Source organism: Macrobrachium rosenbergii, chromosome 5, assembly GCF_040412425.1.
Source record: "Macrobrachium rosenbergii isolate ZJJX-2024 chromosome 5, ASM4041242v1, whole genome shotgun sequence".
Lineage (NCBI taxonomy): Eukaryota > Metazoa > Arthropoda > Malacostraca > Decapoda > Palaemonidae > Macrobrachium > Macrobrachium rosenbergii.
This window is the reverse complement of record NC_089745.1, coordinates 39,080,490-39,103,535: the sequence shown is the minus strand read 5'-3', so window position 1 is coordinate 39,103,535 and position 23,046 is coordinate 39,080,490. Positions and strand designations below refer to the sequence as shown.

The following is a 23,046-nucleotide window of genomic DNA, read 5'->3' as shown; positions in this document are numbered from 1 at the left end:
AATCTGTCTAGCTCCTGTTGCAAAAATGCATCAATCTTTCCAACTGTTAGTCACCCATTCGCTAACTTTCTTTTCTGAATTTGGCCATTTGCATCTTTTTCCCCAAATGGCATATCTGAGAGTCTGTAAGTTTTTTCTCCAAGCTAGGATCCAATGTTCCACTATTCCTTACTGTTGTGCTGTTTGCACACTGCATACAGATTTACAGACATACTGACAGTTTGTGCAAAATTCTTCTTACAACAATCAATAAAAAAAGATATTTATGTTACTGGTGACAAATTGCCTGGCAATATTGCAGCCTCAGGTCTCATAAGGTTATGGAATTGATACACTGGTGGTATCTGTATATCTATTTGCAAGATAATTCAACAACAAAAATCTGAATGCTATTTTCATCCTTTACATATTTCTTCAATATTATTTACCATTAGACCATCAATCTTTTCATAAAATAGTTTAATGTAAGTTATAACCTATATTAGTATTGTTTATGTTCAAAGCTTAACAGACCTCTACTTGAACTTCTTAACTGAATTTTAGGAGCAAATTCCTTAAACTTCTTTACTGAATTCTAAGTGTAAACTTCATTCTGGTTTAGGCTATATATTATATGTATGACAGATTTTGTTACCTATCAGAACATCAGCCCTACCAGACTCACAAAACATTTGATAAATTAGAGGCTACTGCATTATATTTACCATACTATTACGTATCCTAATGTTCTGATAATGTCTGTGTTAGTAATAAAATGTGCATCCCTTAAAAATTTATTGTTAATAATTACAATACTTTATTACTTAGATTTAATTTTCATTCTTGATTTTCAAATCCCCAATTACATTATAGCCTATCATTAGTATGTGTTGAACAGTTATATTAACCATTCATTTGTTATTTGAAGAGCTGAATGTAACTGTGGAGGGTCTAAATACATTTGGACTTGCACTAGACAGAGTACATGATAAAATCAATGTTTTTTTCTAAAAAGCAGGGGTCAAACTTTATGCAAGTACAGAGTATGTACTAACCTGTGTGGACCCTGTGAAAGCAACCTTGTCTACATCCATATGTGAGGCAAGAGCAGCACCAGCAGTTGGGCCATATCCAGGTATAACATTGACAACTCCAGGGGGAAATCCTGCCTCAGCTACAAGCTTGGCAACATACAATCCTGTTAGTGGTGTCTGTTCAGCCAATTTCATCACCACAGTATTCCCTGAAACAATTTTGCAAGATGTAAAAATAACTCCCTTACCAAAAACAGGCTTGACTCATCATATTACTCATTCAAATTTTCATTACATTATTTCCAAGACACTTGTAAAGTCTCTTACAAGGTAAGCTATACTTTTTTTCAAAAATCCATTGAACATAGTAATTTGCCTTATTCTAAGCAAATCAGACTCAGCTAAACCAACATGAAGATCTGAAAGATGAAAGGTGCTGCTGTGCATGCCCAGACTGCAGTCCAGCATATGCCTGAAACATCTCTCAAACTTCCGAGTTATTCAGAGTGCACCTGATGTGTGCTGTGCATCCCACGTCTACAAAGAGTTGTTTCCCAGTTCTTGGTGAGTTTTTCCTTTCCGTGACTTTTTGCTTCAGTCACAGTCTTGCCATATCACCGACATGTCCCCATCAATATGCACTATTTCTCTTCTGGTATTCAAAAGTTCCTTTATAATTCTTTTTTATCCTTTTTTGGCTTGTTGATATAAAAATTATGCCTTTGTTTGGCACTTAATGGAGATTTCCATCATTTCTCTGGTGTTCAGTAATGGGCCTAGTATCTCCAGTTTGTGTATTTTCAGCTTAATACTCAAATCGAGGACAGAATCTCGAGTTTGTGTACTTTCAGCTTGATGCTCTTTGAATATTTGAATGATAATGAACTGCACATGCTTCAGGTGGGGGTGAATGTTGGGACATAAGTCAGGAGGGGATGCAACAGAGAAAGATAAACAGAAGCATGAGGACAGAGGTATAGGAAGTTACGTGAGGTCAAGAACACTACAACAGTTGAGGGCACTGGATCAGATATGTAAGCAGGAGTGGACAAATACATGGGGCAACTCCCTGCAACACTAAAGCTGCCAACCAAAGGAAACAAATAGCAAATGTTTCACAACATACCAAAAATCACAGATTTTGAAAATGAGGCGAGATGAAAACATGCTAAAACTGATAATCCCTGAATGGGATGAGACAAACAGCAGCACATCTTTACAAGAGCAGGGCACACTACAGCCTAAACATGGATCTTCTTATCATGGCAATGGCTGCCTTGTGCTCCCTTTCCATCTTCATATCCTTTCTGTCGTTCCAGCAAATACACAAACTAGTGTGATCTGGAAATTGTTGCTGATGTTTGATAGAAGGGTAGTTAATTGCTGGTAGACAGATGAGGGCAAGGAGTCCGCCACTAACTGGCAGTAAGCCAATATTTTACCTTCGCCTGTTGTTGGAGGTGGATGTGTGTGCTTCTGCTTGACTTAGAGTTGAAGCTACTTTTCTTCCTATATGCATTTTTTTTGCATAGGAGGAAAAAGTGTGAACAAATAGTGTGAAGGACATGAGCAGGTGTATGGCCGTTTAATGTCCTCAGCCTTAAGTGTAACCAGTTTTGTTGTTCTGCAAGGGTATATCCTGAAGTCCTCAAAGAATTGTGCCAACTGGTCTACTTCAAGCAAGCAGAAGAGGAGGGCTAAAATAATGGGTAAATTTAAATACCTAGTGACTGGTAAATTTAAGTACCTAGTGACTGGTAAATTTAAATACCTAGTGACACTAGAAACATGAAATATGAAGGGAGTCTCGAAATATAATCTAGTGAAGCATGGAATGCAGATATTGCTTGACGATCCCTCCTGAAAGTATGTTTGGGTGATACTGATTAAGTTTAACATCCAGGACTCTCCCAAAGACACACTCTGAAGTATGGGTTGTAATTAGTTACAAATAAGTAACACTTCTATTTCTGAGGAATGCTCGTTACCAAACTTTCCAGCAAGAAGGGTAATGCGTGACCCATGTCCTGATCCAGCAAAGCTGTAACACTCAAAAGTAGTTCCACTGAGTTCCATATGAGGAATGTTAATGCTCTGTTCCCTTGGCATTTATGAATATTTATTTTAGATTAGTAGCAACCAAACCCACTGAAGAGGTACTGATGAGCTGTAGATGGGATTTGAAGGGGTTGGAGTCTATATATCAAACAAGACCAGGTTTCCCTGTGGGGTGGAGCAAGTCCAGCATTTACTGAAAGATCAGGAGGCACTGCATGTGGCACACTGCATGTGGCAAGGACCATTCAGCTCTAGTTTTTAGAAAAGGCAAACACATCAGAAAAAATAATCACCAAAAGAGGATGATCAGGAGGCACAGCATGTGGCAAGGACCATTCAGCTCTACTTTTTAGAAAAGGCAGACATCTCAGAAAAAATAATCACCAAAAGAGGATGTAAGTGTTGTGCAAATCAATAATCAGTGGGGTCTAACTCCACTTGAGGGGAATCTATCTCACAGGAGTAACAAGGACATTTTGGTATGGTACTAACTTGATCACCCACTTCAAAGCCAACCATAAGACAAGGCTGAGTACTGCTTGTCCTTGTAAAAACTAAAATTACTCTTAACTTGGATTGTCCTTTGGAAGATACAAAGTCAAATTATTTAATGTCTAAAGTTAATGCTCTATACTTATGAAGGAAGAGAAAAAATGATTAGTTATGCAAGTCTTTGATATGGTGACTTGCGATATATCCCAGAGTAACAACACTTCACACAAAATTTACTAGGTGATGTCATATGGTCCAAAAAAGCTTCAACTGAAATTCATATTTAATCCTAACACAATATTGCCCATATAAACCACTGGGTGATTCTACATACTGTATTTCAAAATACCTTTAACTAAAACTTGAGTTCAACCATAAAATATATGAGTTTTGTAAAGCATTTGCACTCCTGAGTCACCGTGCAGCAAGCTAAACATCTATAATACGGACAGAGCGTAGTAGGAAATCCACCATAAGATTAAGCACTAAGACTTACCTGTGGCAAGAGCTGGTCCAAACTTCCATGCTTGCATAAGGAGAGGGAAATTCCATGGAATAATCTGTGCACAGACACCAATCGGTTCATGACGGGTATAGGCAAAGTGAGGTCCATCAGTTGGGATGGTTTTACCATGAATCTTGTCTGCCCATCCAGCAAAATAACGCAGATTACGGATACTCAACTCCACATCAGCCATGTACGAGTTTGTGTAGGGTTTTCCATTATCTAATGTTTCTAAACTCTGAAGAGAGTGGAGAGAAAAAATTGTAGGATAATCTTTACTTTGCATTAACAAACTTGCAAGAAAAATTTTGTGTTAGAATACAGAATCCCAATGCTACTTTGATTCTTTAACTCTTTATCAATATACTGTACTGCTAATCTGATGGAAAATTTAATTAGAAGATAGTCTCTGACAATAACTACACAAAACTGTGGATATGAAAAATGCTTTAAAAATTTAGTCATATAAAGAAATATAACAGATAGAACATTAAAATACTCTAAATATACCCTCCCTGTACAGAAAACAATATATTGCCATGTTCTGATGCTTAACAACTACTGTGTGATTGTTATTAAAACTGCCTAAAGTAGAAAGATTTACATCTTTAACACATTTACATCTTTTCAAAAACAATGATTTGGTCAGCTATTACATGACAAACTTTAGGGTATGAATTTTGGTGACTTAGCTTACCTTAGCATATCACAAATCCTTTAACTAAAGCATCAACTCAACTAATTTAGAGTTTTCCCTCATACACACCAAATTGATGAAGTGTTACACTGCAGTATGAGAGATACTGTTGTAGTTTTGAATTTTCTTCCAACAAGTTTTAAATCTGTTAATATGAACACCACTGATACAGTCTACTGGGTATTTTAATTCTATTTATAAACAAATGCACAATACTACTTACTGCCAAGTAAACCTTATCACGCTCCATAAGATCAGCCAGTTTGTTAAGAAGTTGACCCCTATCGTAAGCATCCATCTGCCTCCATTCTGAGTTTAAGGCAAAGGCCTTTCGAGCTGCCTTCACTGCTTTCTCAACATCAGCCTAAGAAACAGATATACGTAATGTAATGGTGACCAAACGTTACATATGAATTACACTAACTGTTCATTTGTGATATACTGGATAAAGGAGTACTGTATAGAGAAGTCTAAAAGTCTAAAATACAAGGAACAACTTATGAATTATTAAAGTATGTCATAGTTCTTCAAGACCGTAAATAATAATATACAGTAGCACCTCAATTTAACAGACACTTTCAGGATTTGGCCTTTCTGTTAAGTAAAAAAACCTGGTAACAAAGACCAAAGACCACTTAACAGACACTTTGGAGGTCTGGCCTTTCTGATAAGTTAAAAAGTATGTTAAGTAACAAAGACTCTATATTATAGCACTCACTTGAATACTTTCCTGATATCTTATAGCTAACACTAATTCCATATAGTTCCCAACTGAAAGTAAACTAACCTGTACTTTGCACTTAACTTGCAATAAACGAGATACATCTAAAAATGTATCACATCTAAAATGGTAGCATATGGAAAGCAATCATAATACAATATAAGAGATGCATCTAAAAATGCATCACATCTACAATGATAGCATAAGAAAAACAATCATAATACAATATGAGAGATGCATCTAAGAATGTATCACATGTACAATGGTAGAATGAGGAAAACAATCATAATACAATATAAGAGATGCATCTAAGAATGTATCACATCTAAAATGGTAGCATAAGGAAAACAATCATAATGCAGTACAATAGAAGAGACACATCTAAAAACATATCGCATCTAAAATGGTAGCATATGGAAAACAATCATAATATGGTAGCTGGTAAGAACTGGTAAGAACATAAGTCTGCTAAGCTGAGGTACATTAAGTTGAGCTGTTACTATCCATACAACTTCCTCAGTAATGCATCATGAACATTTACAGTACTTCAAATTCTCTTCCAACTAAGCTACCTGACAAGAACATTTTGTAACCTTCAGAAAAATTCAATGACAATCACAGAAGGAAACAATTAACTATACCATGAAGGAAAGTGGTTTAACCAGACCAATGAGTTGCATTTTTATGATTAACATTGCTGCTGCAAAGGATTTTTCTTAAATGAAGGGTGAAAATTCATGCAAAACAATTTATGTCTCAAAGAATTTTGACAGCTTACAAGACCAAAGGAACCAACTGACAAATATAAGGCAGAAAGCAATACAGATAGAAGGTGAAGACTACCACAACCTAACCTAACCTCACCGCCCCTACGAAGGCAAACAAAATTGAAGGCATACTAAAACAAAATTGAAGACATACTAAAACTAGAACAAGAAACCCTGTTTCTACTGTAATCCAATAAAAAAATCTATAGAACAATTACAAATTCTAGTTACTGTAGTCTGAAAACAGAAAAAACAAGGTACTGTATACTCAAATCAGACAGCACACTCTGTCTACTGTTAAACCAGCAAATACCTTTCAAATTATTACAAACCTTAATTGACTGAATTCTCTCTGTAATTCTGTAAACTTTTAAAATAATTTGCATTTTTGTAAGTTAACTAACCTGAAATCCTGTTTACTGATTACCTTTGGTGAAAGTTGGTCTGATCACTAAAGCTAGTGAGGGAGAGGGTGGATGACTCACCCACCACTCACTTGGTATGCAGCAGTCAGGATACTGTAAAAGACAGATCCCTAGTTCCCTCCCTTTGATAGAAGCCAATACAATACTGAGTGTTTCTATGGTGAATGAAGCTGATGGACCAGGTCATTCAGGGGAGAGAGATCTCAAGCATTGTCTGCACCCCCATCAGTAGAGTGAGAGATCTGTAAAATCCTTGAAATTAAGGAAACAGGATCAATCTGCAAAAAACTGGGATAGGATATCAGTCTTGAAGGAAGACTTTAGCTGTCCTGTAAGACACAGACTGCTCAAGGCTCTGACCCTTGTCTTTGTAACATTAGGGCAAAACTAGAGCATTGCTGACTTCTGCCTCTTCCTCCCTTTATCAACCCCTTGCCTCCTTTGGCTGAAACCTGGATGCAAGACAGGTCCTGAACTCTTATTGAGGAAGATGCCTCCTGGGAAACTAATCAAGTCTTTGAAAAAGGCTAGCCTTTTCTGAAGGCTGATGATGGTATAGATGGCCCCTAAAGCATGGCTGGAGTGCCATAAAATGGAACCTGAAGCTGACTGCATGGCAGACAAAAAGAGCCATGATCATTAGTTCTCCATTATTCCACCACTGCCTTGAATTTATCATTTAGATAGAGTAAGAAGCATTGTGAGTAGCAGGCAAACCAACTACAGTACATGTCTGCAAAATGTCATCTAGTCTGCACATTCCCTCCTTGGGCTGAGAAAAAGAAGTCCAGGTGACCACTATCCCATTAGAAGCAGAGGAGATTAGGGGTAGCACAGAGTGGGGAGGGGGTGATACCAGCAGTGTATTGCCCTCTTAAGGTATTAAAAGGGCCCTCTTGGCCTTGTTTCCTCTTTGATCCATAACCCATTGGGCAGCTGACTGAGACAAACTTGAGCAGTTAAAAGATGATATGCATTCCTGACCTATACAAGCTGAACACAGAGTGAGGAAAGATTGTCATGAACCCAAAAAACACATACACATATTAAACCCAGGACACTGCTGCTGATCATGCACCATAGGCGGTGAATTTTCAGGCATCATCATTCCAACTGAATTCACAAAACATAAACCATAAACAGGCCAAAATCATACTAACTCAAACAAGAAAATAAGTACAGTACTGTATAGTACTTATGAAATCAGCTTCAACAACAGCAGCCATAATGAGAGCATTCTAGTACATCTGCAAAGCAAGCCAGCCAACTTAAAAATGACAATACTTACTGAGTGGGTGGGTCACCCACACCATAAATTGTCTGCTGTTCCTGAACTACCTTGTTACCAAGCTTCAACGACATGACCAACTATCATCAAAGGTATTCCATTTAAAAGATGATGTTTGTAATCTCATAGGAACAAATCAACGATCACTGTTTACAATCATATTACAGTTAATACTTTGTGAAAAAAAAAACATACCTTATCCCCTTCTTCCACCAAGGTAATGACTTCTCCAGTAGTTGGGTTGATTGTTGGAAACTGAGAGCCACTTTCAGACTTGTGGAATTCATTGTTGATAAAGATCTGAGAAAAGGATGCATATTTTACATTAAAAACAATATACTGCTCAAGAAAATTTTAATTACAACAAAATACTGTACAAACACATATCAATCTCATGACTGTATAAGAGGAAAATAATAATTTATGCTGCAAGTAACATTAATCTTTTATGTGGATAGCAAATTCATAAAATGCCTCCAACTTACAGATAATGGAAAAGAACAAAATGCACAACTCCAATAGACAGTTGGATGACCTTCACATTTTGTTTAATGGAAATCATATTCAGATTCAGATAGGTCTATAGAGACTACCACTCATATCTTAACTAATAACCAGTTGGTCCATAGGCAGGGTTTTGACCTAACCTCCTTTAAGTTTCCACCAACATTATTAATAGGTCTATAGAGACTACCACTCACATCAACTGATAACCAGTTGGTCCATATGCAGAGTTTTGACCTAACCTGCTTTAAGTTTCCACCAACATTATTACTGTCCTCTACTTCTAAAGATGATAACAAACAGATAAAATCTACCCAACTTCTCTTTGGTATTTTAAGCTTATTCAACATATTGGCGGATTAAACATAAAGCGATGATGAAGTTTTTAACACAAATGCTGATGAAAACAAGGATATGGATAAAAGTAAGGCAGAACGCCAAAGAAAACCAAAGATCTTTTGCCATAATCAGTGGCATTAAAAAGACCATTTTCATTTACTGTGACAAATTCTAAGATAAAATAGTACTAAAATTCCAATTACAATGTCATACTGAAAAATACTGTGTTTGTTTTTGAATCCTACAAAATCCAACAGCAGCTCTGTAACCCAGCATCACAAGTTACAAAATGTTGGGATGAAAAATCGAATCTTTATATGAAAAATTTAGCTAAGATTTTATCAGAACCTTTCAACTCAGGAAAATTGCATAAATATAAGAGAATAAAAGGGGAAACAATCTGTACAATAATATAAAACCCCAATTAATGCTTAAGTAGTTTTTAACTGAGCTGTCACTGACCAAACAGAGGAATTCTCTCTTGCACACACACACACACACACACACACTGTCTCCAGAGGTAGGTACTGTCACTCACCAGCTAACCTCCTGCCTCATGCCATCTGAGGGCCTAAGGCAAGGTGCTCTCTTGTCGGAGAAGAGCTTGACAACTACACAGCTCTGCTAGGCAGCCACCACAGGTCCTAAGAAGGGTCCAAGGAAATGGGTAATGTCCCTGGGGTAAATCTGGTAAGGGTGGTCTGATGCCACCAGACACCTGCCCTCATTACCTGTGAACTAAAAAATTCTCCAAACAGCTATGGTTGGGCCAGTTCCCCTGGCTTCATGACCTCTCAAGGATGAACTGTATGTCCACTTGATTGCTTCATGAAGCAAAAAAGAAAGGATGTTCTGAATACTACCTTCTTGTGATTGTTGGCAATACAAAGAGCCTTCCTCACACAAGTCAGTAGGGACCAATCAGCCCCTGGCTGCTGAGCTAGTCCACCAATACATTCCTTCTAGTCAGAATGTACCTGGCTGATAGTTTGAACAGCACTGCAAACTGCCCACTTGCACATCTACTTTGCTTACTGACAGAGATGACATGAAACCATGCCCTCATTTGTTGACGTAAACCACTACAATCATGTTTTCGCTCATCATCAAAGCTGAGTGATCCATCACACAATACCAAAATGTGTGTGGGGCTAGCAGCTCTACTTGCATTTCCAAGGTGTGGTGTCAACCTGAATCTTATTCTCTGTCCATACATCTGAAGGCAGTCAAACCACTTGGGTGTGTGCACCACGCCTCTTTCAATGCATCTAAGAACAGAACCACTACTGGAGAAGGGGAGTTTAAGGAAATTCCAACAACAGGGTTCCTGTTGTCCAAACACTTGCTCCCCTAATCAAGGTCACAAACTTGGAGGGAAGGCCACTTTAAGCTGACCAATGCCCCTTCAGCTGCCACTGAAGCAAGTGCAGGTGGAGATGCCAGTCCAGAATGAGCCTCTCTGGGCATGACAGGTGACCATGGGCTACCTGCCAAATTAATTTCATCTAAACTATAAAAGACAATACTGCAATGGGCAATCCTTGTAGAGTAGGGCTTTATCTGGGGTGAAGTTTCCCAAAGTACACTATACAGGTTGGCTTATTGTATTCCTGCTGAAAAGTGGGAAATTTATGATAAAAGGTAGCACACTCAATGGCACTGGGCCATACAGTACTGTTGTTAGACATGCGATAGTTGCTGGATCCACCTCATAATCTAAAGAGCCACTGGTTTTGCTTGGCATTTTTGGGGGTACCTGTTACCTACTATTTGCAGATTATGGGCATGAGCTGTAAATATGTAAAAAAAAAAAAAAAGCACCATTTCATAAACAGGACGGAGCCTAGTTCAAAGCAAAACCACCTACCACCCCACAAGCCTACCAGTTACAGTACCGTTGTGTCTCCTGATCTGCACTCAAAATTATTTTGAAAATTTGGTCTACTATGGAACCCTAACACACTGGGCTAGGATAACTTGGTACTATAGTAGACTAGCCTACATGCATTTCATTAATTTACTAAGCAAGTCACAACCTAATATCAATAAGCTAGTACTAGTATAGGACTAATTTAAACAGGCAGCTTAGCCTACACCATCCTAGATTTACAGAACTGTTATTTGGGTACCTTACATAAAATACAGGAAGGATTATTACCATATACAGAGATCTTTCATTACTCACTTTAACATAGACCTAGCTTCAGCTTTTTGAGTTACATTAGGTTGGGCCTATATCATGTGGACCTGTACAAGTACTTCCTTAACTCAATACTTCTTAGGCTTCCGAACAAATTTTATCCTAGGAGGTTGGCCAGTATTGTAATGGTTTCATCACAAGCTACCTCTCCCCTACCCCAAGAAACCAACAAAATCTTTTATTAGAGAAAATATATATTTTATAATTTTAATAGCATTACAATCAGAATTTAATCAAAGTTAACAACTTTACCAAAAACAACTATAATTTTATCGTACCATTCGGGATGACAAATATTTTATCATGTACATCTCACAAATAATCTACGTACTTCAGTGTTAATATTTTTCTGTAGTCACCCATATAAGATTCTGTCAGGTACATATCTATTTTTTTATTATCCTTGATTTTATAAATCGCCTAATACTACCGTTTTCTTTTATTCCTGCTTTGTGGGCCAACCAAATTCCAACAACATAATCACAAATCAAAATTACAGCGTTCCCGTCCTTTTTTTATTGTGCTTCAAAATCCAATTTTAAAATTTTCAATAAATTTTTGCCTTGATGTCACGCAATTCATTTAATAAATCACAAAACCAATCAAATCTGGGTAATAAAAACTGCCATGTGATAAAATCTTCCGTAAGATTACACATGGTCTCTTCCGTTCTGAATACTGAAAGCCTTTTAAATTAAGATGAGGTACAAAATGGCATTAAGCCTACACCCCTAGCGGCAGCCACAACTGTCTGTCTAACCCCAAACCACAGACGACATTTTATACGAAACTGGAACATTAATCCGGATCTCGTTACAAAAACTTTGCCTAATATAAATTTCAGAATTATTAATCCCTCAAAAACAATACAGAAGGATCAACATATGATTGACGGAAGGGGGTGTACGGTAAGGGTGTTCCATCTGTTGGGGGAAGGGGGTATTTCTGCCTAGAGGGTCTCAGGTTTGTAATCAAGTTTGTATTATTTTTGTTAGATTACGCCAGCCCTCTGCTGGCACGGCCCCTTGTCACCAAGAGCAGCTTGTAATAAATATACGATGGTATATTAATGCAAAACCATCTTGTTAGAGAGAGAGAGAGAGAGAGAGAGAGAGAGAGAGAGAGAGAGAGAGAGAGAGAGAGAGAGAGAGAGAGAATTTTACATTAACCTCTGTGCCCCATGATTAAATTCTTCTTGACAATAATGTGGAATAAATTTACTTTTTTTATGGGAACAATTACTATAGTTTCTAACGTTATACTTAGCTCAAACATTTCTAGTACAGTAGTTGTTTTCTTGTATGTCCAGCCTGACAAATTCTAAGACGAAAATAAATTCAACACTAGTTTTAGTATATATTTAAAATATCCAGACGTTTCAACCTGTCTTTTCATCTCTACTCGTCTTATCTAAGTTGCATCTCTGCCTAAATAAGAACCCGATATTTATGAGTAAAACTCATCTCACCATTAATGATAAGAAGGTTCTTTACAAAAAACACTCTCCTTCAGGTGATAACAGATAAAAGAAGTTTTTCCCACGTCTATCTGAGCAAAGCAAATTAACCTACAGGATCTATGGAGCCAAGTGCTGAGCCAACACATTACACAATGGCAAAACAAAATTATAGGCCTAGTTTGATTGAACTCCGGGTTTTGTATTGAACCAAATACAAAAGTTTATGCAATATTGTCCCATACACCAGGTTCGAACTGTACTTACCAAATTAAATAAGAAAAAATTACCAAAGTCAATATTAATTCATTCTTTTAACGGTCATAGATAGGTCTAGTTACATAATTCTAGGAGATTTCAACATATGTAACCCAGTGACTGATAACTGAGAGCACTGATGTTTTACAGACAGTTTGTTCACTTCACTGAGGCTTGCTTTAAACATTTCATGCCATTGGTTTTTACTTAAATGTCGTACAACAATTTGACAGTCGTCTGCCCTCTCTCTCAAGATATTAACAAGTGTCCTGATCTCTGGGACGCATTCAGTTCATTCAGTACTGTATTCAAAATCCGTTTTCATTCCGATATTTAAAAACGAAGTCCAAGTTCTTATCTTATCACCGTCATGGTACTTATAGCCAGCAAGTGTCAGCACGTAATACACTGCTAGTACCGTAAGAACGGACTTTATAAATTTATCTGTACGAATTAAGCCCACAAAGAAATCACGTAGTTTGCAATACATTTATCAAACAAATACGCAAACACACCTACAGACAGAATTTAATAAGCTACTCATCTAAACCTTTTCAAAAGCAAGTGCCGGTATGGTTACCAACCACCAAAGTGACCAAACCAGTCTTCAAGGTCACGCCAGAGCAGGAGAGAGACTACCCAACTAGCAACAGATCCGCTGTCATGAAGACTGATTTTACTGCACAATAAAAAAGGTCATAAGGCAAAAAGGGACAAAACACTAGCTACTGGCTTTTTAATTCATGGCTTTTATATAACAAATTAGTTAGTGAAATTGGTTCCTCATGACATGGGTAACTCCTGAAAGATTATTGCCACGTAAAATAAATCTATTCCTTCCGGCCAGCCATAGGAGAGCTGTTAATCAGCTGAGTGGTCTGGTTAAATTAAAATATACTCAACTTTTTTTTGTTCCTCATACGGGAAAGCCGGATGTATGCAGTTCCCTTTTATCATGATAACTTAAAACGGCGTTTACAAACTTAGCAGTTCACTTTTACAAGTACCACTTTACATGTAAATCAGCTTTGTTTCTGCAAGGTCTATTTCCACAAAAGATAAAAGTACATGAACTTGATATTTCGTTCAACATCTTTGCTTCTCAAAATGCCAGGTCATTACAGTGTTCGCACTTTTCTTGCAAATGCCAAGATCCTGCTACTACGGTTTACACGTGTTACCTGTTTTTTTTTTTTTTTTTGTCTTGAAAAGAAACTGTCATTGTGTAACATACATCTGGTAAAAGAAATCACAATAAAACGTTGCCGGTAGCGCAAACATACCCGAACAGCAATGCAGTTTGCACCCTAAGGTACACCATACTTAGCATAACGAAGTTTTACTGTAAACATAATTGGTTAACAAACTACAAATACAAATAATTCTAAATGGCATACGAATGCTGGCATGCACACGTGATACTGCGCCTCGCAACAGTGAACTGCCTTCATGAACATGTCTGCAACTTTTATAAAATAACACGTCACTAGACAAGCGACCTCCAAGAAGTCGTATCGAATTTCGAGGGTTTACTGGAAGCCTTAAACGTTTATTTCATAATACTTCGGACAACTAACCTTCTGAAATACCGACTGCATACCGCAAGGAATCAATCTGACACTGGAGTGATGACAGTATTTATGAAAGAATTGTTAAAAACTGCCAAACTTACTACAGAAACACGACCACCTACCATACATTACTTTAATGAACTAGTTTTTAAAAATGTTAATGCGCAAACAAACGTAATATTACGTACTCCAGTGTATGGGATGTCAGGCTGCGTTATGGGCTGAGGGATAGCTGGGGCTGAATACGCTGCTACCGATGGCAAATTGGACTTGGTAGCAGCATTCCGCAGAAGAGAAGTCTTGGCAAGAGCTGATCTTAACATCACGAAGAAGAGAAAGACTTGATTGCTGACTTCTGAAGAAGAAAAATGGCAGACGACACAAACAACCAAGACAGAGGAGCAATGTTCCAACACGACAAAAGCCTGGCGGAATGGACAGCACAATCCTCGTCTTTCTCGACACCTAGGCTGATGTTTTGGTTGTCAACCAGCGACGTACAATCACGTACAGAAGTTATCGTACTTTAAACACGTTTATTTATCTCATTTAAAGTTTAACTTTTTATTTATTTTTTGTGGGTGAATTACTAAACATACGCCACTGTATTAAGGGACACTATGCGTGCTTCAAAGTCATCTTTATTTGTAGATGGAGACCTGATCATAACCATGGCCAAAATGATGTTATGATGATACACGCTGCTAGATAAATACAAATTACAAGTTCGAAATATCCTCTAGAATATTGTGGTATCTTTGCTGAAGTATAAGACGAACTCAGGAGAAAGAATGTGATATTTTTTGTTTTCGATTGGGTGAAAATGTTCATTTAAACAAAATAAAAATATATAACTGAGATAATATAAATAAATAAATAAATATATATATATATATATATATATATATATATATATATATATATATATATATATATATATATATATATATATATATATATATATATATATATATATATATATATATATATATATATATATTGCAAAACCATAGTCGCACCATTTGTAGGCCATCCAAAATTAAGTGCTTAAAGCTTAATAACACTATTTTTACGCATACCTTTCAGACAGCAATTGTTGGTGATTATTTTTCAAAATGGAAACAAAAGTCTTTTAAAACAGAAGAGCATTTAATTTATTCTTACTTTATTAAATCCACTGAAGGTCGCAGGGTACATTCAGAGTTCGTAAGGTCTTATAAGAGTTATTGATTACCAGAGAGCATCACATCCACGTACACGGACAAGGGTAAACCATTGATCAGAATATTATACAGATACCCAGACGAAAAAAAAGTTTGTTCTCCAATGTTATATGATATTTCTTAAGAATATTTCTGCATTGTTGATATATTCCTACGTCTGGCAATGCTCCTCGTGCATGCTCGGGTTTTCTCGTTTTCAGAAGCATGGTGCTCAAAGTCGTCCAGAAGCTATGCCAAGGGAATCAGCGTCTGTGAATAAATTAGTCTTTTTTTATTTATAATAAAAAATGTGCTTCATATTTACCGCTTGTTCGTCCATTTAGTCAAGCCTAAATTATCTCTCTCTCTCTCTCTCTCTCTCTCTCTATCTCTATCTCTCTCTCTCTCTCTCTCTATCTCTCTATATCTATATATATATATATATATATATATATATATATATATATATATATATATATATATATGTGTGTGTGTGTGTGTGTGTGTGTGTGTGTAGAGAGAGAGAGAGATGTACTTAATTCTGAGATTTAATCTGGTACAAAAATTAAATACCTTTCTAAGCTGTCTTCTTTGCACAATCGGAATCAGCTACTTACGTGTCAACTACAGATTGAGACAAGGGTGTCTACATATCCCCATATATCTTTTCACATGATCTTAGAAAGAATCAAAATGAGTTATCGCAAAAATACAATATAGACTACTGTTGGCATGCGGTGTAGCATAACAGGCAAGCCCAGTTAAGACACTGAAGGAGTCTGGTGTCAGTTCTATAAAAAAAGAAAAAACACCAGAGATTTTTCTCCCGCAAGAAGGAACGCCTAAGTTTAGCATGATAGTGATTCACATCTCCAGTGGGTAAATTAGCGGATTTATGCCGTTCACGTTATCAGCGCAGCTATCAGTAGACTAAAGAACACTTGACTTCACACATTCAAGGTCATATACCCTCGGGCACTTGCATGTTACCGTATCTAGAATACAGATAGCAGGCCGTGGCCTGTCTCAAAACTGATCTTTGTTGACAGAGAAATGTTCTCGGCTAAACAATACTTGGCTTTTGTTATTCGAGAGTAAGCATTGCAGATTAAGCCGTTTTTACAAGGATGTAATCATCGTGAAGTTCAGAATTTTCACGAGAATCTGATGGCTGACGCTAGATGGAGCGAAACGGGAAAACTATAATGTTTCTCAATATCTACATTTGGTCTACATCGCGATCTTTCTCCCTGTATCATTGGTGGCAATGGACAATGCGTGAAAACTGTATAACTCGCCATTTGCTATTGTTCATATGGTAATTTTACGAGGCAGGGAACGTGTCTTAAAAAAACGAATCTAGTAGGAAAATTACCTATCAAAGTTATTTAAAGGAAAAGAATAAGAAAAGCTAATGTCAATGAAACAAACTGAGGTCGAAATATGTATTTTTGAACGCTACTCAGACAGCGTTTATTTTTTTATACAATGCTATATATTACAATTTTCCAAATGCTACAAACAGTAATCCTTACATCAAAATCCACAGAGTTTCTGCCTGTTTTCCTGGTTTTATACATATATAAAAAAGGAAAATATGATATCTGATATTTACTAATTAATAGTCATATTCAAATCGAGATTACTTCACCCCAAAAGGAATCAAATGGTCAGTTTTCTTTAAGCTTTCAGTTGAAGGGGAAAATTTTGAAACTGATGAAAATCCATTTTTTCTTCATGACGTCAGGCCTAGCTTCTTAACCAACAGTTCACGCTACGGTCAATTATTCATAATTTACATTTAAATAATTGCTTTTAGAACATGAAGTAATGGTTATTCTCGCCTGTCCCACTTCGGTTGTACTTGTGAGTCTAGCGTTTGGTTGAAGAAATTCTCCAGACTTATAAAAGTTTTTGTGAGATAGGTATTTGCAATCAGCTATTGATTTGCGTTGTCCAAAATATGTTTTTTATATACATTTAAAAAGATGCATGTGACAAAGGATTTTAAGACTATGCTGCAGTAACTTGGACCAAAAGGAAAATGTTTTTGCTCTAAGGTTGAAAATGAGTCCATTGTTTGAAAAAATTTGCTAGACTAAAAAAGTCTGTGAGATATGTATTCGTAATTAAATATTGATTTCTTTTTTCCTAAATATGTTTTATTTTTTATTTGAAAAGATGCATGTAACAAAATAGTTTATCTGTGACCAAAAGGAGAATGTGTTTGCTCTAAGGTTGAAAATGAGTGGTGTTTGCTTGATGAAAATTTCAAGACTAAAAATAGATGTCTGAGAGATACGTATTCGTAATCAATGATTGATTTCTCTTGTCCTAAATACGTTTTTTTTATTTGAAAAGATGCATGTAACAAAATAGTTTAAGATTTTATGCTGAGTTATCTGTGACAAAAAGGAAAATATTTTTTGCGCAAAGGCGGGAAAAGTGAGATGTAACAACATCTCTAGTTACTAAATGAGAGCAACAAAAATGGGTCTTCTTTTGAATTCTATCTTCGCGGCTTTGAATTTTCGTTTCGCGGTTTTGAATTTTCTCTTTGTATTTTTGAATTTCCTATTGGCAGATCTGAATTTTCTCTTCCAGGTTTTGAATTCCTTCCTCGCACTTTTGAGCTTCCTCCTCTCCATCTTGAATCTCTTCCTCTTCTTCCTGGCGGGAGCCAAGAGCACACCCATGAACGTCCCTTAATACTCGACGCCCCTGAGCACGCCCTTCAGCATGAGCCTCTTGCCGACGAGGGCCTCCGCTTTGAGGCTGCCCTTCTTGGGCGGCTGGGCCACCTCAACCCTGGTGGTGGTGGTGGTCGTCCTCGTCTTCGAGGTCGAGGACGTCCTTCACCAGGTTCCTCTTGAAGGCCGACTCGACGACGTTCTCGCTTTGCACACAGCGCCCGATGGCTGGAAAAGCAAATCGAAAGAAGTGTTCAGTTTATGTTCCTGTATCCCGAGTCCTTGACATACCAGCCCCCCCCCCACATCCCCCGCCCCCTAGCCCCCCCAGGGAGGTAGTACCGTCAGCGCACCTATCCCTAAAGGTTGTCTGCAGTGTCCATTATTGAGACGACTACTCAGAGAGAGAGAGAGAGAGAGAGAGAGAGAGAGAGAGAGAGAGAGAGAGAGAGAGAGAGAGACTGTTGTTTGGTTGATGATTTATGAATCGATGTACTTATGAAAATTCGACTATAAAGCCAAGCACTTGGACACTTTAGTACCATTCAGCGCTTAAGACAGTGACAAGAGGGAGTTGGAGTGGTTGGACAGCAAGATACAAAGCTCCATTTAATTAAGAAAATTAAGTACAAGGATCTAAGGATGAAACTAAGAAACTATAGAAATAATAGTCAGAGAGATAGGACAGCAACGTTGTAGAAAAGAAGCTAGTAAGGAGGTAAAGTAAAAGGCTGAAAAGTGGGTTTGCAGGTAATGGCCTCAGGGACTCCGCAAACATCCTGACGTCACCTATGACGTCACTGAACCTAGTACTGCGGGGATATGTCATGAGATGGAAGAACTTACCGTTGAAAAGATAATCATCGCAGATATTAGACCCAGTATCGGATCCGGTGCCACGAGGGTGGAAGAGGTATGGGCATTCCCGGGCATCCTTAACACAGGTCAGAGCATACCCACACTTGCCATATGCATTCCAGGGTCCGCCACATTCCTCATTCAAGTCCTGCAAAGGAAGGATATAGGACTGAAGAATCCTTTTTGTCTAAAAGCATTTAGAGAGTCAAGTCAGCTGGGGCAGTTTAAGACACAGTCACTACTTACTCAAAGCTGATAGATTTCTTATTAAAATTTAGGTCTTACTTTTCAGGTATGTATTATATTCACTAGAAGAAATACAACTTGCATTATATATATATATATATATATATATATATATATATATATATATATATATATATATATATATATATATATAATATAATCAGTAAGCTACAAACGTCCTTTAATATCAATTCGCTCTACCTCGAAAATAATATATTTTCATATATGTTACCGAAGGGGAATTTTTAGTTGATAATAAGTTAGTCGTCCCGTGGGCTCGAACCAGTGAAGAACAAGAACTCAGGACTACAGTGGACGCATTAACCCACACGGCCAGCAAGTGAGGTGGACAAGAACTCAACCAGTGGACACATTAACACACACGGCCAGTGTGGGTTAATGCGCCCACTGTAGTCCTGAGTTCTTGTCCGAACTTACTATCAACTAAAAATTCCCCTTCGGTAACATATATGAAAATATATTATTTCTGAGGTAGAGCTAATTGCATATTAAAGGACGTTTGTAGCTTACTGATTGTATATGAATCACAGTGATGTGATAATATAATATATATATATATCATATAAATATATATATATATATATATATATATATATATATATATATATATATATATATATATATATATATACATATATAAATATTTTACATATATATATGTATATATTTATACTAGCTGACCAACCTGTGCTGCCTGGGAAAACTCTGAATGACAACTGATAAACTCTCACTCTCTCTCTCTCTCTCCAACTCTCCCTCACTCTTTCCCTCTTTCTCTTCCCTAACACCCCCTTTACTCTCTCTTTCACTTCCTCTCCCTCTCACTCTAAATCTCTCTCTCTCTCCCACTCTCTGCCTTTCCTATTAAGATAGTTGCTTCAATTACATTGTCCACCATTTTTAACATTTTATATTTAGCCCTTCTCACTTTCCATTCCTAACAGGGCTGAACTTGAGGATTAAAGGGCATCAGGAGTGTCACTATCAGGAGTGTCACTATTCATCTCAGTGACCTCAAAAACTATGGATTAGACACTGTCTGTCATTTTTTACATTTTATTTTTCACCCCTTCTCACCTCCCCTTCCTATTGGGGCTGAACTTGAACTTAAAGGGCATTGGGAGTGTTACTACTCATCTCAGCGACTTTGAAAACTATGGCACCAGCCCCATTGCAGTGAAGCCCTTCCCATCCCCAACTCCTTTGGCACCCTTTGGTGCTAGTGATGTCTTACCCCCACACTATTCTTTTCAAGATAGTCAGTCATATGTATACCAAGTTAGGCTGAAATTGCTCAATGCATTTTCAGTTATGCTGGAACATACACACCCACATACATCCATTTATATACACACACATATATATATATATATATATATATATATATATATATATATCCACACATTTGCCTTTATTTATACATTCATCACGTTCCATATCTTCATGAATCATTCATTCTCAGCTACACACACACACATTACAGTATATATATATTATATATAAGATAATTTGTTTATATGATATAAATTCATTTATATATAATGTGGTTCGGATACAATATATGTTGTATCCCGTTGCTAGGTAACCAATGGTTCTTAGTGTAAAAGTAAATGTAAACGTTGGCCAGTGACAATGAGAGCTTAATCAGCTCAATCTGTCTGAGATGAACTAAGATACTATCATAAAAACTAAACATAAGAAATTTGCCAAGTATTTAAAGATTCATCAGGATATTCTGGGATGGTCTGGTCATCATGGCATGTGAGAAGACTAGGAGACGATGTGTTAAAGTGTATATAATTCTGAAATGTTTGAAGACAGGAGAGGAGAGAAGTATTGGAAAGGAGGGAACTTAATATGCAAGAAGACTAAGTATAATTGTAAAACAGTGTGCGTGTGTGTGTTTGTGTGTGTGTGTAAAATTCGTCAAGCTGCTGAACCGTTGAATTTTATACAATGAAGTTAACAAGGCATAACCTGTTGAGATGAACTATTTACACTATCATAAAAATCTAAAAAAATGTTTGTCTTAAATGTTAGAAAACAAAATAGGCGGAAGAGGGATGATGTATTCTGGGATGGTCTGGTCACATGGCATGTGAGAAGAATAGGAAAACAGTAAAATATTAAAAGAATCTGCCATCTAATTCTGAAATCCTTTTCAGACAGGAGAAGAGGGTAAAATGGTTTAGGGAAAACCATTAAGAATAAAAAAGAGGTCTTTAAGATAAAAAAAAACAGTTGTAGGCGTGTGTGTCGTGATGTGTGTTTGTGTGTGTGTGTGTGTGTGTGTAACAGATTGTAAACTCCCATGATGACCCCTTGTATATTTCAATCGTTTTACAGTGACTAGAGCTCCATGCCCGATTCTGCAACTCTGGTCTGAAAGGAAATAACTGATTAAAAATCTGCTCTCAAGGAGCCACCCTATCTTAGGAGAAAATGTTTGTCTTAATGTTAGAAAACTTACAAATATGGCCAATGTTATCTGTATGCATGTATGTATCTATGTAGGTTCAGTAAAATATCTATACCCACACGGGATATCCTTTGTTAAAAAATGAAGAAAACAGTGAAAATATGAACCTCAACAAGAATCTGCCATCTGATGCTTTTGTCCTTTTAAGCATGAGATTAGAGGGATAAAATGGTTTACTGGCAAACCATTAAAAATAAAAAAGGGTCTTTAAAACTAAAAAAAACCTTGATTGTAGGCGAGTTAGAGTTGTAAAGATAAAGAATACCTTTGCGCAGACTTCGCAACAGTTGCAAACATCCCATGTGATGCCCCGGTGACACTCTCCAATCGCTGTACAGTGACTAGGCTCACAATGCCCACACTGCAATGCGTCTGGTCTGAAAGTGAAATAACTGATTAAAAATCTGGTATAAAGGAGAAAATAAATATTAGAAGAGGAGAGAGATGGGAGAATCTCACACGTCAACTGACTACCCGCGCAAGGTGCAAGCTGCTGGGAAGAAAGGGCGTTGGGTCTGGTATGATACATGAAACATAGGTCTAGACCATAAATAATAACTGATTAAAAAAGTCCTTCAAAGAGAATCATAAAAGATACAAAATGGGAATAAACACACACAGAAAAGAAAAGAAGAGAGAAGAAGAAGAGAGAGAGAGAGAGAGAGAGAGAGAGAGAGATGTGGCAAAGTGACAGGTTCTCATGCTCAATGGCTGCGAAGTAGGTCTAGACCAGAAAGTGAAATAACATTAAGAATCTGGTGTAAATGAGAACATAAATATTAGAGAGAGAGAGAGAGAGAGAGAGAGAGAGAGAGAGAGAGAGAGAGAGAGAGAGAGAGAGAGAGAAACTGGTTACACAAGGTGCTCAATGGGTGCAAAGTAGGTTTAGACCAGAAAGTAAAATAACTAATTAAAAATCTGGTGTAAGGAGAACGTTAGTTTGCACACACACACACACACACACAGAATGTGGCAAAGTGACTGGTTACACACGGTGCTCATGGCTACGAAGCAGGTCTAGACCAAGTAGGTCTAAGACTCCTATAGCAAATACTCAATGTAGTATCGAGTGGACTAAGAGAATTTGAGTGCCCCTTCAGTGGAAGTGAAGGTTAGGTAATTAGTCTCTAAAGACATTTCGGGCAAGAGAGGTTTCCAAATAATATGAAGAAGGAATTAGCGCCCAGAACAAACAGCGAGTTCAAAGGAAATCGGTCAAGGTGTCAAGATGATGAGGACCTAAGACCCTTGAGTTG

General features: G+C 37.2%; 1 protein-coding gene and 1 pseudogene across 1 annotated transcript in view; both read right to left on the bottom strand.

The window, feature by feature from the left end:
* Aldh (Aldehyde dehydrogenase) overlaps window positions 1–14,947 on the bottom strand; it is a 29,168-nt gene extending 14,221 nt beyond the window's left edge. The window contains exons 1-5 of the mRNA XM_067104089.1: window positions 14,483–14,947; window positions 8,162–8,266; window positions 4,989–5,129; window positions 4,060–4,306; window positions 1,035–1,222 (exon numbers count right to left, since the gene is read on the bottom strand). Of these exons, the coding sequence (XP_066960190.1) occupies window positions 1,035–1,222; window positions 4,060–4,306; window positions 4,989–5,129; window positions 8,162–8,266; window positions 14,483–14,617 (816 nt within the window). The 5' untranslated portion in view covers window positions 14,618–14,947. The remainder of the gene's footprint in view (window positions 1–1,034; window positions 1,223–4,059; window positions 4,307–4,988; window positions 5,130–8,161; window positions 8,267–14,482) is intronic.
* Window positions 14,948–18,054: 3,107 nt separating this feature from the next.
* The window catches only part of LOC136838685 (uncharacterized), a 13,528-nt pseudogene continuing 8,536 nt past the window's right edge, over window positions 18,055–23,046 (bottom strand).